The sequence below is a fragment of the Leptonotus elevatus genome, chromosome 9 (genome assembly GCF_054856555.1).
Source record: "Leptonotus elevatus isolate MCC_2025b chromosome 9, RoL_Lele_1.0, whole genome shotgun sequence".
Lineage (NCBI taxonomy): Eukaryota > Metazoa > Chordata > Actinopteri > Syngnathiformes > Syngnathidae > Leptonotus > Leptonotus elevatus.
In genome coordinates this window covers 15645424-15657444 of record NC_141247.1, presented here as the reverse complement: position 1 = coordinate 15657444, position 12021 = coordinate 15645424, and the positions used below count along the sequence as shown (strand labels likewise).

The 12021-nt window shown below is 37.9% G+C and overlaps 1 protein-coding gene across 5 annotated transcripts; it reads left to right on the top strand.

Moving 5' to 3' along the window:
- Positions 1-24: 24 nt before the first annotated feature.
- On the top strand, positions 25-11669 carry LOC147168547 (protein phosphatase Slingshot homolog 3). Of its 5 annotated transcripts, none has more exons than XM_086084275.1 (17): positions 25-173; positions 1072-1219; positions 2266-2303; positions 2399-2561; positions 4118-4233; positions 4321-4389; positions 5114-5179; positions 6531-6713; positions 6801-6894; positions 6998-7126; positions 7743-7789; positions 7874-8020; positions 8266-8466; positions 9891-10107; positions 10200-10262; positions 10356-10448; positions 10640-11669. In XM_086084275.1, exons 2-17 carry the CDS (start codon positions 1172-1174, stop codon positions 10775-10777), a joined length of 1812 nt encoding a protein of 603 aa, XP_085940401.1. In that variant the 5' UTR covers positions 25-173; positions 1072-1171; the 3' UTR covers positions 10778-11669. The 5 variants fall into 5 exon arrangements, with proteins under 5 accessions (XP_085940401.1, XP_085940400.1, XP_085940402.1 ...); XM_086084274.1 differs by having other exon boundaries at positions 31-180; XM_086084276.1 differs by having other exon boundaries at positions 43-180; positions 1077-1219.
- The last annotated feature ends 352 nt before the right edge of the window (positions 11670-12021 follow it).

Genomic DNA, 12021 nt, shown 5'->3' with positions numbered 1-12021 from the left:
GTAGTATCCACATAGTAGTTTACGTACGCATTGAGCGCATGTATGACAACACCACTGGAGTAACGAACACCGCCGCTGTCAGCGCCCTGCTCCCTCTACTCTTCGAGGTTGGCACTTTTTAAGATACAACTTCAAGCAGACGGAAATAGGTGCTGGGACACAGGCTTGTAAACGTAAGAGGTGTGCCTTTTTCCCCTCATGCTTCCCCCCCGTTTTTGTTGTTGTTGACAGAGCTGCTAATTTAGAACATGAGCTACCGCTAGCTGCAACAGGCTAACATAAACAAGGTTTGCAATGCTTGGAAATAGCTAGTCAGTCGGGAATAAACACATATAAACGTGACTATTCGTTTTTATGTTGTGGTGTTGCTGTTGCTGTTTTTAAATATAAACTCTTGGTACTTTTTGGGTGAAAGCACTTATTAAGACTATTAAAACAATGTGTGGTGTTTATTACTACTAAAATGTATAACGCATCATAAACAAAGGTTTAAGATTGTGTGCAGATTCGTGTTGTTTGATTATTTGATGTCAATCTAATAATGGGAATGTTTTTGTTTAACTATAGAGGTGCAACAATTAATCAAATTAATCAACAACTGTTTGATAACCAATCAGTTAGACATCTTGCATAATATACATTTATGCAAATATGAATTTCGTTTTTCAGGGGTATATATAGTTGTGTTTTTCCTTTTGGGAGCCTCATGCAAAATCATCTATCTCAATTATATATACATTTCCTCTACGCATCAATTTATCTTGGTTAGGTCGATATACACATCTTTGTTATGTATTAGTCGTCCGTTAATGTTCAAATTAGCCACTTCTTATGCCAAAAAAACATGGAACTGTCAATTCCACTTGTCTTCTGAAACATTCCCAATTTCCCAATTTTACATCCAGTGCATGCATTATTATTATTAGTAGTATTATTATATGATAATACTATTAATGCATAGTTATTCCATATCACAGAACATGATAAAAGATCAACTTTTGTTATAGGATCCGATCAACCCATTTATTCCTCATTTAATGGATGTATTCACTCACGTTTATCCTTCCATAGGAAAGATTGTACGGGTGTCTGTGCCTGCACGCAAGGAACCTGCAAAACTTGTCTGAGCTTGCCAGCAGCACGTTGAGCGCAGCGACACCTGCACTGTGCAATGGCTCTGTTGACTCTGCACAGGATCCCCTCCATCAGCCCTGCTCCTGTGAGTCATCCCCAGTTCTCCACGCCTTGTAGTAGTCCGTCAAGCGAGTCTTTTTGCATCACGCCTTCACTGTAAGATGCTCTGCTTTACCAATATATACATTCAGAACACCAACCATGAGTCTGCTCCGGGACAACAAGGACACCATATCAGTAGAATAACAATATTTTGTTTTCATAGGGATCAAATAGGTTTAGTGAGCAAACATTCCACAGATAATCTGTGAATTCATCAAAGCTGATTCATACCATGACAGCAGAGATGGTGCAATCGGGTCACTTCCTGTCTTCCTTAACGCTCGCTGTGTCATCAGCTTTCGCCTCGTGACTATCTCATCTTCCTGCGTTCAGCCATCGTTAAACAAATATCATTCGACTTAACAGCCAAGGGTGATTTGTGTCTCAAGTAAGCTGGAGTCCATGTCTCATTTCTGCGTATTTGATCATAGACGCTAATCATGCTGCTATCTTAACTTGTGTTCTCTTCTTTTTCTTTTCCTTCTTTTCCTTCAATTGCCCATCATTCATCTCCTATAGCTCCTGCCAAGTCCTTCACTTATTTTTTTTCTCTCCTTGACTATGTCTGGACTTGTCAGTTGCGTAACAGGTAATGTTGCTGTGTCACATTTCTTTTTTTTCCATGAAGCCCCTTTTTATAAGTTTATCTATAAATGGCTCTCTTTTGTATTGGGTTTCTATTTTCTCTGCCGTTCTATTCCACTACCGGGCTTCTTATCCATCCCAAACACCCTTGCTTATTCGTCACTATCTGTGTCTCTCTCCTCACTCCAGACTTCCACTGCACCTTATCAGTGTTGTCCCACATTTCACCCTCAAAATGACAGATCACTTTCCCCCCAGCTTTTCGTATCCCAAATTTGGAAATGGTCTTCAAGTCTGTTAAAACATAATTTTGCATTAGAACACATCACTTTAGAAGGGCAAGACACCCCCCCCCCCAGTTTAAAGCAGACATGCATTATTAAAGTGTAGTTTAGATAGTATAAAGTTATACTACTCTTCTCATGATGTATTTGATCTCTTAAGGATGAAACCACCCAAAGAAGAGGGCGATTTCAGAAAAGGTACATTGACCCCAGCGCAATTTTTTTTCCATGACACAAACCTCATCCCTTTCATGAGCCTATAAAATATAATAATGTGTCGTGTTGGTCGTCAGGGAGAGCTTTGCCCTCGTGAAGGGAGCAGTGCTTTTGCTGGATGAGGCCCAGAGAGAGGATCTGCACGAGGAGGCGTCGCCTCCCCAGAAACAAGAAGACAAGCGTCACAGACATATTCACGCCATGGTTGAGCAGCTTCGACCAGAGGATAGTATCAAACTGGTGAGGGCTCATATTTACACATGTATTTATTGGACCCCCCCCCCCCCCCCCACACACACACACACACACACACAAAAAGTACCGTGTTGTTTTACAATGAATCTGTTGTCAACTTGAGGGATAGCCTGAAGTCGCTTCATGCACATGGTCAGTCACATGAGCTTTAAATACGTTATGGATGAAAACTGCTTTGTAACTTTTGTTGGAGTTCCAGAAATCCCCCTCAACAGTTTTTTAAATTAATTTTCATGCAGGACAATTACAAGCACGTGTGTGTTAAAATCATGTCCTTACGAATATAGCCATCTTCATTTGTTATTGACACTGAAATTGTGGTATTTGGCGACACCAGAATACTGGATAGACCAGTTATCTTATTGTGCCAATCCAAACAGAGCGTTGTTATCTTTTTAGAGGTGCGATGTTTGATGCTGTTCTCGCGTTGCATCAGATGAAGTCATTCACTGCGACCGTAGTTCAAATTTGACCTTTGACGTCTGTAGCTGTCAATGACAGGGAATGAGTTAAATCATAAACAAAAAGAGGCCATGGTTGTTGTTAACATGAAACTAGAAGATTTCTTGTAACTTATTATGAGCTTTATTTATTTCTTTATTAGTTTTTATTTTTCATTCACTGCCATTGATGACTATAGACGTCAAAAATTAATGTGAACTATTTCTATTAGTAGTCAATTTTTCATTTCATTAAATTTTTTATGAAAACCTAGAAAAAAATGTTATTGTACATCTATAACAGAAATCAAATTTGTGATTAATCTTGAGTCAACTATTGAAGTCATGCGATTAATTACGATTACAATTTTTAATCGTCTGACGCCCCTTATTTTTAATATATATTTGTGTGAGGCGATTGCAATTTTTTATTGTAATTAGTCACATGACTTCACTGGTTAACTAACGATTAACCACAAATTTTACATATGTTCTGAATGTACAATAAAAAAAATAAATCTCGGTTTTTATACTCTTGTTCGCAAAAGGGGAAAAAAATGTTAAACTAATAGAAATAGTTCAAATGAATTTTTGACGTCTATAGCCGTCAATGGTAGTGAATGAGTTCACTGCCAAAAATTCATTTGAACTATTTCTATTCATTTAAAATTTGTTTCCACTTTTGTTAAGAGTACGAAAACCTAGAATTTTTTTGTTTTACATTTAGAACAGATATAAAATTTGCCACTTTATAAACTCGCAAATTTACGAGTTTATTTTCTCACTTTATAAAGTGGCAAATTTGCCACTTTATAAAGTTGCAAATTTACAATTTTTTTCTCGCAAATTTGCTACTTTATAAACTCGCAAATTTGCCACTTTATGAACTCGCAAATTTACTATTTTTTTTTTCACAGAAAATTTACGAGTTTTTTTCTTGCAAATTTGCCACTTTATAAACTCGCAAATTTACGAGTTTTTTGCTCACGTTGTAAAGTGGCAAATTTTCCACTTTATAAACATTGTATTTATTTATTTATTTATTTATTCATTCATTTATTTATTTATTTGCCAAATGCCCCACTTCCTTGCCCTGTGCAGGCCGTGCAGCTGGAGTCCGTCAGCACGGTCCGAGTCAGGTACCTCATCGTTGTCTCCACCCTAGCTAACAAAGACGAGGTCATCTTGCTCGGCATGGACTTCCCCAAACAGGACAGGTGCGTGCAACCAACAGCGAGATCCAAGTTGAGCGCCGCTCACAAAATGGCTTCATCAGCAAATTTTGTTTATCCTATTGTTTTCAGTGACGAGTGTACCATCGGCTTGGTTCTGCCCGTCTGGAGCGACACACAAGTTTATCTAGACGGAGATGGGTAAGAGCGGACGTCCTGCTGTAATTTAGGATTTTAGAAGTAATGGGAATTTTGAAGTTATTTTTATGACGTCATGTGTGGATTAAACATACTTAAATACTTTGCCAAGATTGAACAAAGATATCAAAATCTTCAACAAGAGCTCATACCAGTGAAAACAAAACTCTCTTGAGGGAGTAGCAAGAGAAAGAATAAGGGCTTGAATAAAAATAGCAGAAATATGCGGCACAGACTCAGAGCCGACCGCTGAGTTTTTGGCCAGATAACATACGAATAAGGAATGTTGCTATTTATGGAGCTGAATCATTCCCCATGAATTGTAACTGCTATCATTTACTCGTGCTCTTACGTAAGCCTCCGAGTCCTATCATGTGAAACCATTTTGCCGCTGACTGTGAGGATGAGGACGTGGTTGAAGTGCATGAAAACAGTTCAGAGTGGTGTCCTCTCTGTCACATGTTGTGTCACACGCCCCCTTTTATCTCATTACTCTCCTCGTGTCCACTTGCACCTCCAACTGCGATCATTAGCTTTTTGCACATTTCACTCGTGACTCCTCTTATTTCACGCTAGTCGTTGTTGCTAATTAGCGCTGAATAATTTCATCGTCTTTTTGAGCCAGACTATTTATTGTACTTTGTCAGTATCATTTCCCCCACCCCCGTAGTCACACACTGTTTCGTTCTTTGACTTGGTCATGTTTCTGTCTCCTCCTACTTAACAGTGGTTTCAGTGTCACATCAGCAGAAGAAACCCGAATTTTTAAGCCAGTTTCCATGCAGACCATGTGGTGAGTCTAAATATGAAAAAAAAAAAAAAAATAAACATATAGACAAAACATCCATTCACACTCACATTCATATCTATTGGACAATTTAGAGACTTTAGTTAACTCATTCACTGCCATAAATTCATTTGAACTATTTCTATTAGTTAAAAAAAATTCCCTACTTTTGTTAACAAGAGTATGAAAACCTAGAAACACTTTTTATTGTACATTTAGAACAGATATAAAATGTGTGATTAATCGCGAGTTAACTCGTGAAGTCATGCAATTAATTACAATTAAACATTTTAATCGCCTAATGCCCCTAATTTTTAATAATCTTTTCTTTTTTTAAATATTTTCTTTAAAAATAAAATTAATTAACTAGTGAAGTCATGCGATTAATTACAATTTTAAAAAAATAATTACCTGGCACCCCTAATTTTTATCTTTTTTCTCTTTCTCTTTTTAAAAGAAAAGATTTTAAAAAAGACTATTAAAAATCGGGCGTCAGGCGATTAAAATTTGTAATCACTAGTTAACTCACGATTAATCACAAATTTTATATCTGTTCTAAATGTACAATAATTTATTTTCTAGGTTTTCATACTCTTGTTACCAAAATTGGAAACATTTTTAAATATAAATAGTTCAAATGAATTTTTGACGTCTACAGCCGTCAATGGCAGTGAATGAGTTAACACGCGTATTTGGGATGTGGAAGAAAACAAAAGAACCCGCACAAGCATAAATTAGTGTTTTCAGTGTATACGTTATCTATTTACATCTTCTCTTCAGTGACCCATATATGATGTCACTGTGCTTTCTTATCTTTATTAAACAGCAGAAGTAAACCGCATGCATGTGGATACACCCAAAACCAAAGAGAAGTACAAACATTAAGAATCAATTTTACAGTCTTTTTTTCTTCTTCTTTTTGCATTATGTAACATTTTGTTTGGCCTGGACTAATTCTACTACTACTGACTATGGTCAGCCATTTTATTTAATTATTATTTAATTTTATATTTAATACGATAAGCCAGGAGTGTCCAAACGTTTTAGTTTGAGGGCCGTTTACAGAGAAAGGAAAGGATGCAAAGGGCCACTTTAAAAAAAAAATCAACTTTAATTTATTAAGCACACTGAAATTAATCAAGTAAGCAATTATGTATTCTATTACTGTATCTAGTTTATTTACTAAATGCCTAACAGCTTTCTGTTAGAGGCGATAAGGCAAATAGTTCAGGAAAAAAAATTCTGTGTCCCAATATTTATGTACCTAACAATTCCCATCCCAAAAAATTGAAACCATGAAGCATTTTTTTCCCTATAGGCTGAAAACATGTCCTTTTTTTTTTTCTTCTACCTCCAGGTCAGTCCTGCAGTCTTTGCACGGCTGTTGCGAGCGGGCCGTCAAAAGCGCCGTGATCCCGGGCTGCGGCCTGGAGTGGGCCCAGCACTACCACCAGCACGTCGAGTCGGACCGCTTCTGCCTCAACGAGTGGGAGGCCATGAATGACTTGGAGTCTGTCCGGAAGGACAGCGACGGTCACAAGTAAAGATGGCAGAAACTCAGTCTTACGTTCGGTTTGCCAATTTTTCACATCCAGATCTCGAGGAACTCTCTGTGTTTCATTCGCAGTAGTGCGGACAGAACCTCGAAAGAGAGGCTGATCAAGGAGCACCTGAGAGACATCATGAGGACGGAAGATCTGGATAACCTCACATCTAAGATGGTACGAGTTGAGAGAGGCGGAGAGAGAAAAGGGACAAATAATGACAGTGGTTTGTTTAACCGCACCCTCGATTCCCCCCCCCCCCCCCACCCCCCCGTTGTAGGTCCACACGGCCCTGAAGACCCGAATCGGCTTTGACGTGAGGCCGTTCAAGGAGTACATTGACAATGAGATCCTGGTCACCATGGCTCAAATGGACAAACCGTCCAAGATTTTCGACTACCTTTACCTGGTGAGTGAATTCATTTTGAAACAGTATCAAGAAGCCTCCATTTTCTTTTGCTGAGTCAAAGTCATTGAGCTGCTCTCAGTGATTCCCAACCTCTCTGCTGCAGAACACGTTCACTGCCACTGACGGCTATAGACGTCAAACATACATGCATGTAGACAAACAAAATATCAATAATCACAGCCTTTTATCTTTGGGGGAAAAGAAAAGAGCAAACTTGACGTACTGGGTCACTTGCACTTTAAAAAGAGAATTGTTGAACCAATTTAAGATTACAAATTGAATTGTTGACCAATTTAAAAAAAAAATGCTTCAATTGGTAACACGATTGACTTAAATTAATCCAAAGTGAATATATTACATTTAATTTATTATGAGTTTATAAAACTTAATATTTTCACTTGAATTAAATTGATCCAAAGGTAATCCAAATTGAATATATTAAGTTTAATGAACTCATAATTTGTGTGTTACCAATAGATTTTTTTTTTAATTAGTCAACAATTCAATTTATAAACTTAAATTGGTTCAACAATTCTCTTTTTAGAGTGCAGTTGGAAAACACTTCTTGATGCATTCTCAATCAGATGACCCCCCCCCCCCCCCACTCTGCTTTCAGGGCTCCGAGTGGAACGCAGCCAACATCGAGGAGCTGCAGAAAAACAAGTGAATTATTTTTCCTTAGAAACTCCTCCGTATTCTGCCACGTGCTATTCATTCTCACCACCGAGCATGCGTTCTTTTTTACAGCGTGGGCTACATTCTGAATGTGACGAGAGAGATCGACAATTTTTTCCCAGAATCCTTCACCTACATGAACATCCGAGTATATGACGTGGAGGCCACTGACCTGCTCTCCCACTGGACCGACACGTACAAGTTCATCAACACTGCAAGGTAACGGCACACAAAAAATCCGCTTTGTTAAGCGACACCGCGCGTTGCGCGTGTTCGCCGACACATCACTTTTAAGCAACAAACACAAAAAGGTCTACAATCCCCCGGAGACTTTTTAAATATTCAGTGTTCTAGTCCAGTGACCTTTTTATTATCTAACTGTACTGCTTAAGGATATAAATGCAGCCTTGCCCTTTTTTAATTTGCCAACATTGCCCGACTTTTTGTTGACTTGTGCGCCGCAGGAAGAGCGGACAGGCGGTGTTGGTGCACTGCAAGATGGGCGTGTCCCGTTCCGCGTCCACCGTGATCGCCTACGCCATGAAGCAGCAGCGCTGGTCGCTGGACGTGGCGTTGGCCTACGCGAGGGATCGCCGCACCGTAGTCAAACCCAACGACGGCTTCATGAAGCAGCTGCAGACCTACGATGGCATCCTCAACGCCAGGTCAGAAATGAAGTCAGCCAGTCAAGTGCAGGGCGTTCACAATGTCTCTTTTTTAACTCATTCGCTGCCATTGACGCCTATAGACGTCAAAAATTCATTTGAACGATTTCTATTAGTTGAATTTTTTTTTCCACTTTTGTTAAAGGTATGAAAACCTAGAAAAAAATGTTTATTGCACATTTAGAACAGATATAAAATGTGTTATTAATCGTGAGTTAACTATTAAAGTCATGCGATTAATTACAATGTAATCACCCGACGCCCCTCTTTTCATTATTTTTTTTTAAAGATTTAAAAAAGCAAAAAATTATTAAAAAATTAAGCGCATCAGGCGATTAATTGTAATTAATCGCATGACTTCACTAGTTAACTCACGATTTTATATATGTTCTGAATATAATTTTTTTTTCAGTTTTCATACTCTTGTTAACAAAAGTGGAAAAAATGTTAAACTAATAGAAATTGTTCAAATGAATTTTTGATGTCTATAGCCCGTTAATGGCACTGAATGAGTTAATTTAGCCCCTGTTGTGAAAATTAATTTAAAATAATTCAAATTTTAAAGAGACTTTATTATAAAGCACCAAAAATGCCAAAATAAAAAATAAAATAAATGAATAAAAGTGAAAATAAAAACTGATATAAAAAATTTGAGCTGTCTGTCAAACGATTACATTTTTTAATTAGATTAATCGCATCTTAGAATTTTGATTAATCACGATTAAGGCTTTTTTATCAACATTTTTTTCCCGCCAAATTTGAAGAGCACCAGGTTATGTGTTAATTCTTTTGACATCTAATGTTATAAGGACGTCTTCAACATTTTTTGATCCACTGCACACGCTCATCCTCCTTTTCCAATCAGTTAATTACTTGCATCATTTAAAATGGGGAAAAAATGACCCCGATATTTTGACATGAACAAATATTCTAAAGGTGATACGCAAACATTTATTAAATGCTTTACTTTAATAAATGTAATTATGTTTATTGCTCAAACACAACCTGTGCTACCTTAAACATAGCCATCCACTGTCACGCTAAAGGGTAATCTACGGTTAAAATTAATTTAAAAATTAATAAGCGTTAATTCATGATTAATGCGATCATTTTTGGGTGATTAATTAATCAGTTAACGCTTTAACTTTGACAGCACTATAAAAAATATAATTCAAAAATTAAATAAAAATAAATGTAAATTAAAATAAAAACAAATATATATATATATATATATATATATATATATATATATATATATATATATATATATATATATATATATATATATATATATAAATACATAAATAAATAAAAGTAAAAATAAATACAAAAATAAAATTCAAAAAACAAAAATAAATATAAATATAAAATTCTGAAATAAGGGTTTCAAGAGATTTTGAAATCTTTTTTGCTCTTCTTTCCAGCCAGCAGCGTCACAGTTTACTCTGGAGGCGAAAGTCCAAAGACCAAAGGCAGAAATCTGAGCGCACAGACGACGGAGAGAAGCCAGACGATGAGGAGGAAGAGAACACGGATGAGGAGGAAGATGATGATGAAGAGGAGGAAGAGCAGGAAGATGAGGGACTGGACGAGGGGGACATCACAGAGAGCAGTGATGAAAAAGAGGAGTCTGTGGAAGAGGTAGTACCAATGGTCCTAATGGCATTTCAATTCATATTTGGATCGATTATTTTTTTTGTTGCATAAATGTTCCTCATCCTTTTTCTTTTGAGGTGTTTGCACTGCCTGATACCAACCAGGAAGCTGGGCAGACAGCGCCACCTGTCATCATCACTGTAAACAAACACACACACACGTGTAGCATCTCACTCTCTAAATAATAAAAATAATAAGTGTAAGCTCTGTATTTTTCCGTCTTTCCTCCCAAGCTTCCAAGTGTCAGCCGCAGTGGCAGGATGAACCTGTTTTCCCTCATGCAGTCCATTAGCGAACTAGATGATGTGGACAAAGGATGCAGTCAGGTAAACGGCTTCGATGGTAACGACCTATCACGGCTGGCTTGATTTCTGAGTTTGGGGCATGTGACATTCTCAAGCTCTGATTGTTTGATACCTGAGCAACCGCGATGTCATTTTCAGTCGAACAGCAAGTGGCAAAATGGCCGCCCCTGAGATGGATAACTCACTTAGCTCCTCATTCTTTCTTTTCAAAGCTGCCTGCCAGTCCCCGTCGATCGCCGCGACAACGGAGGCGGAGCCACGGCCGAAAGGGTTTAATTCACCAGAGCGCCTGTGTGGATCGGTCGCCCGAACCAAGGAGTCTCCCGGACGCCGCTCAAGACAAACCTTGAGGCAGTCAGAGGATTTTTTCTTTTTTTTTAAGAACCCAGAAGGAACGGAACTTTTTATAATAAGGATTATTTTTCGTTTATCACACGATGCAAGTTTCAAGTTAAGTTCCGTTTTTTTGCAAATCCGTGTGGTGCCATTGAACTCATGGTTCACTGCTGATGAGAAGTTGTTGCACTGCTGCAGTATTTGAGCGACTCATCGACTGGCTCAGACTTGTCTGTTTAATGTTTGGACAACATTTCAACACTCCAGATGACAACTATGCAATTGTTCTTAACATGCTGCCAATTGAAGGCCAGAAGAGTCGCGTGACTTTCACTAGCTCAACTGAAGGTTTGACGAGTTTCTAAGCTCGTACTTTATGGATCAAGTCGGGGCCAGTTTTATGGTGCGCATCTCTTTGTCAGCAAGTCTGTATTCCAATGTGCCAATGAATATATCAAATTGAAAAAGTCAAATATATGTTTTACATATTTGATCTGATTACAGCTGTGTGAGTGCCTTTTAGCAGAAAATGATACTGTTGTTTATAGGCCACCTACATCTAGTGTTGTCACATGCTTGGATTGTACCATCTCGGGTTCTTGCATGTTGTTGCATGGATGAATAACTGCTGATGTTTTGTACCGGCCTGTGAGAAATTATCGTTCAGGTATTCAGTCGTGCGTATTTATATTTTGCTTCATTATTCCATATCCTGATTGCAGGATCTATAGATGCTGATTGTTTAATAGCTCGTTTTATCTTATTATCCAACACATCGGACACCCTGAGCCAACATCAAGCTGTATTGTGATGAATACTGTTTTATAAGCTCTGTTCACGTCTGCTCATGTGTATGCGCCTCACTCGTGTTTATAAGCACATGAAAATAAAAATCAACCAATGGTTGTTTCTTTTTATTCATTGGGGCAGCTGTCGGCTCAGTTTCAAGGTTTGAATCTGGATTTTTTTTTTTTAAAGTGTCAAGTTGTGCCTCTTAAGTGCAGTAATGAAAGCCAACAAATTATCAGTTTGAGGGTGTTCATAATTATGCAATCAGGTTAGAGTACATTTCCCATCTTTTATCCCCCCCACCCCCCACTCAAACATGTTTTCCAATTATGTTTTACAGGTCACATTAAAAAGTGGAAAACTTATGAAATTATATCACAAAAACCTACATTTAAACGGGTGTGCAGACTTAATCTACTTTGTGGTTTCAACCATATGTGTGAACGCCTTTCTCTTCGTGTGCCCTGCA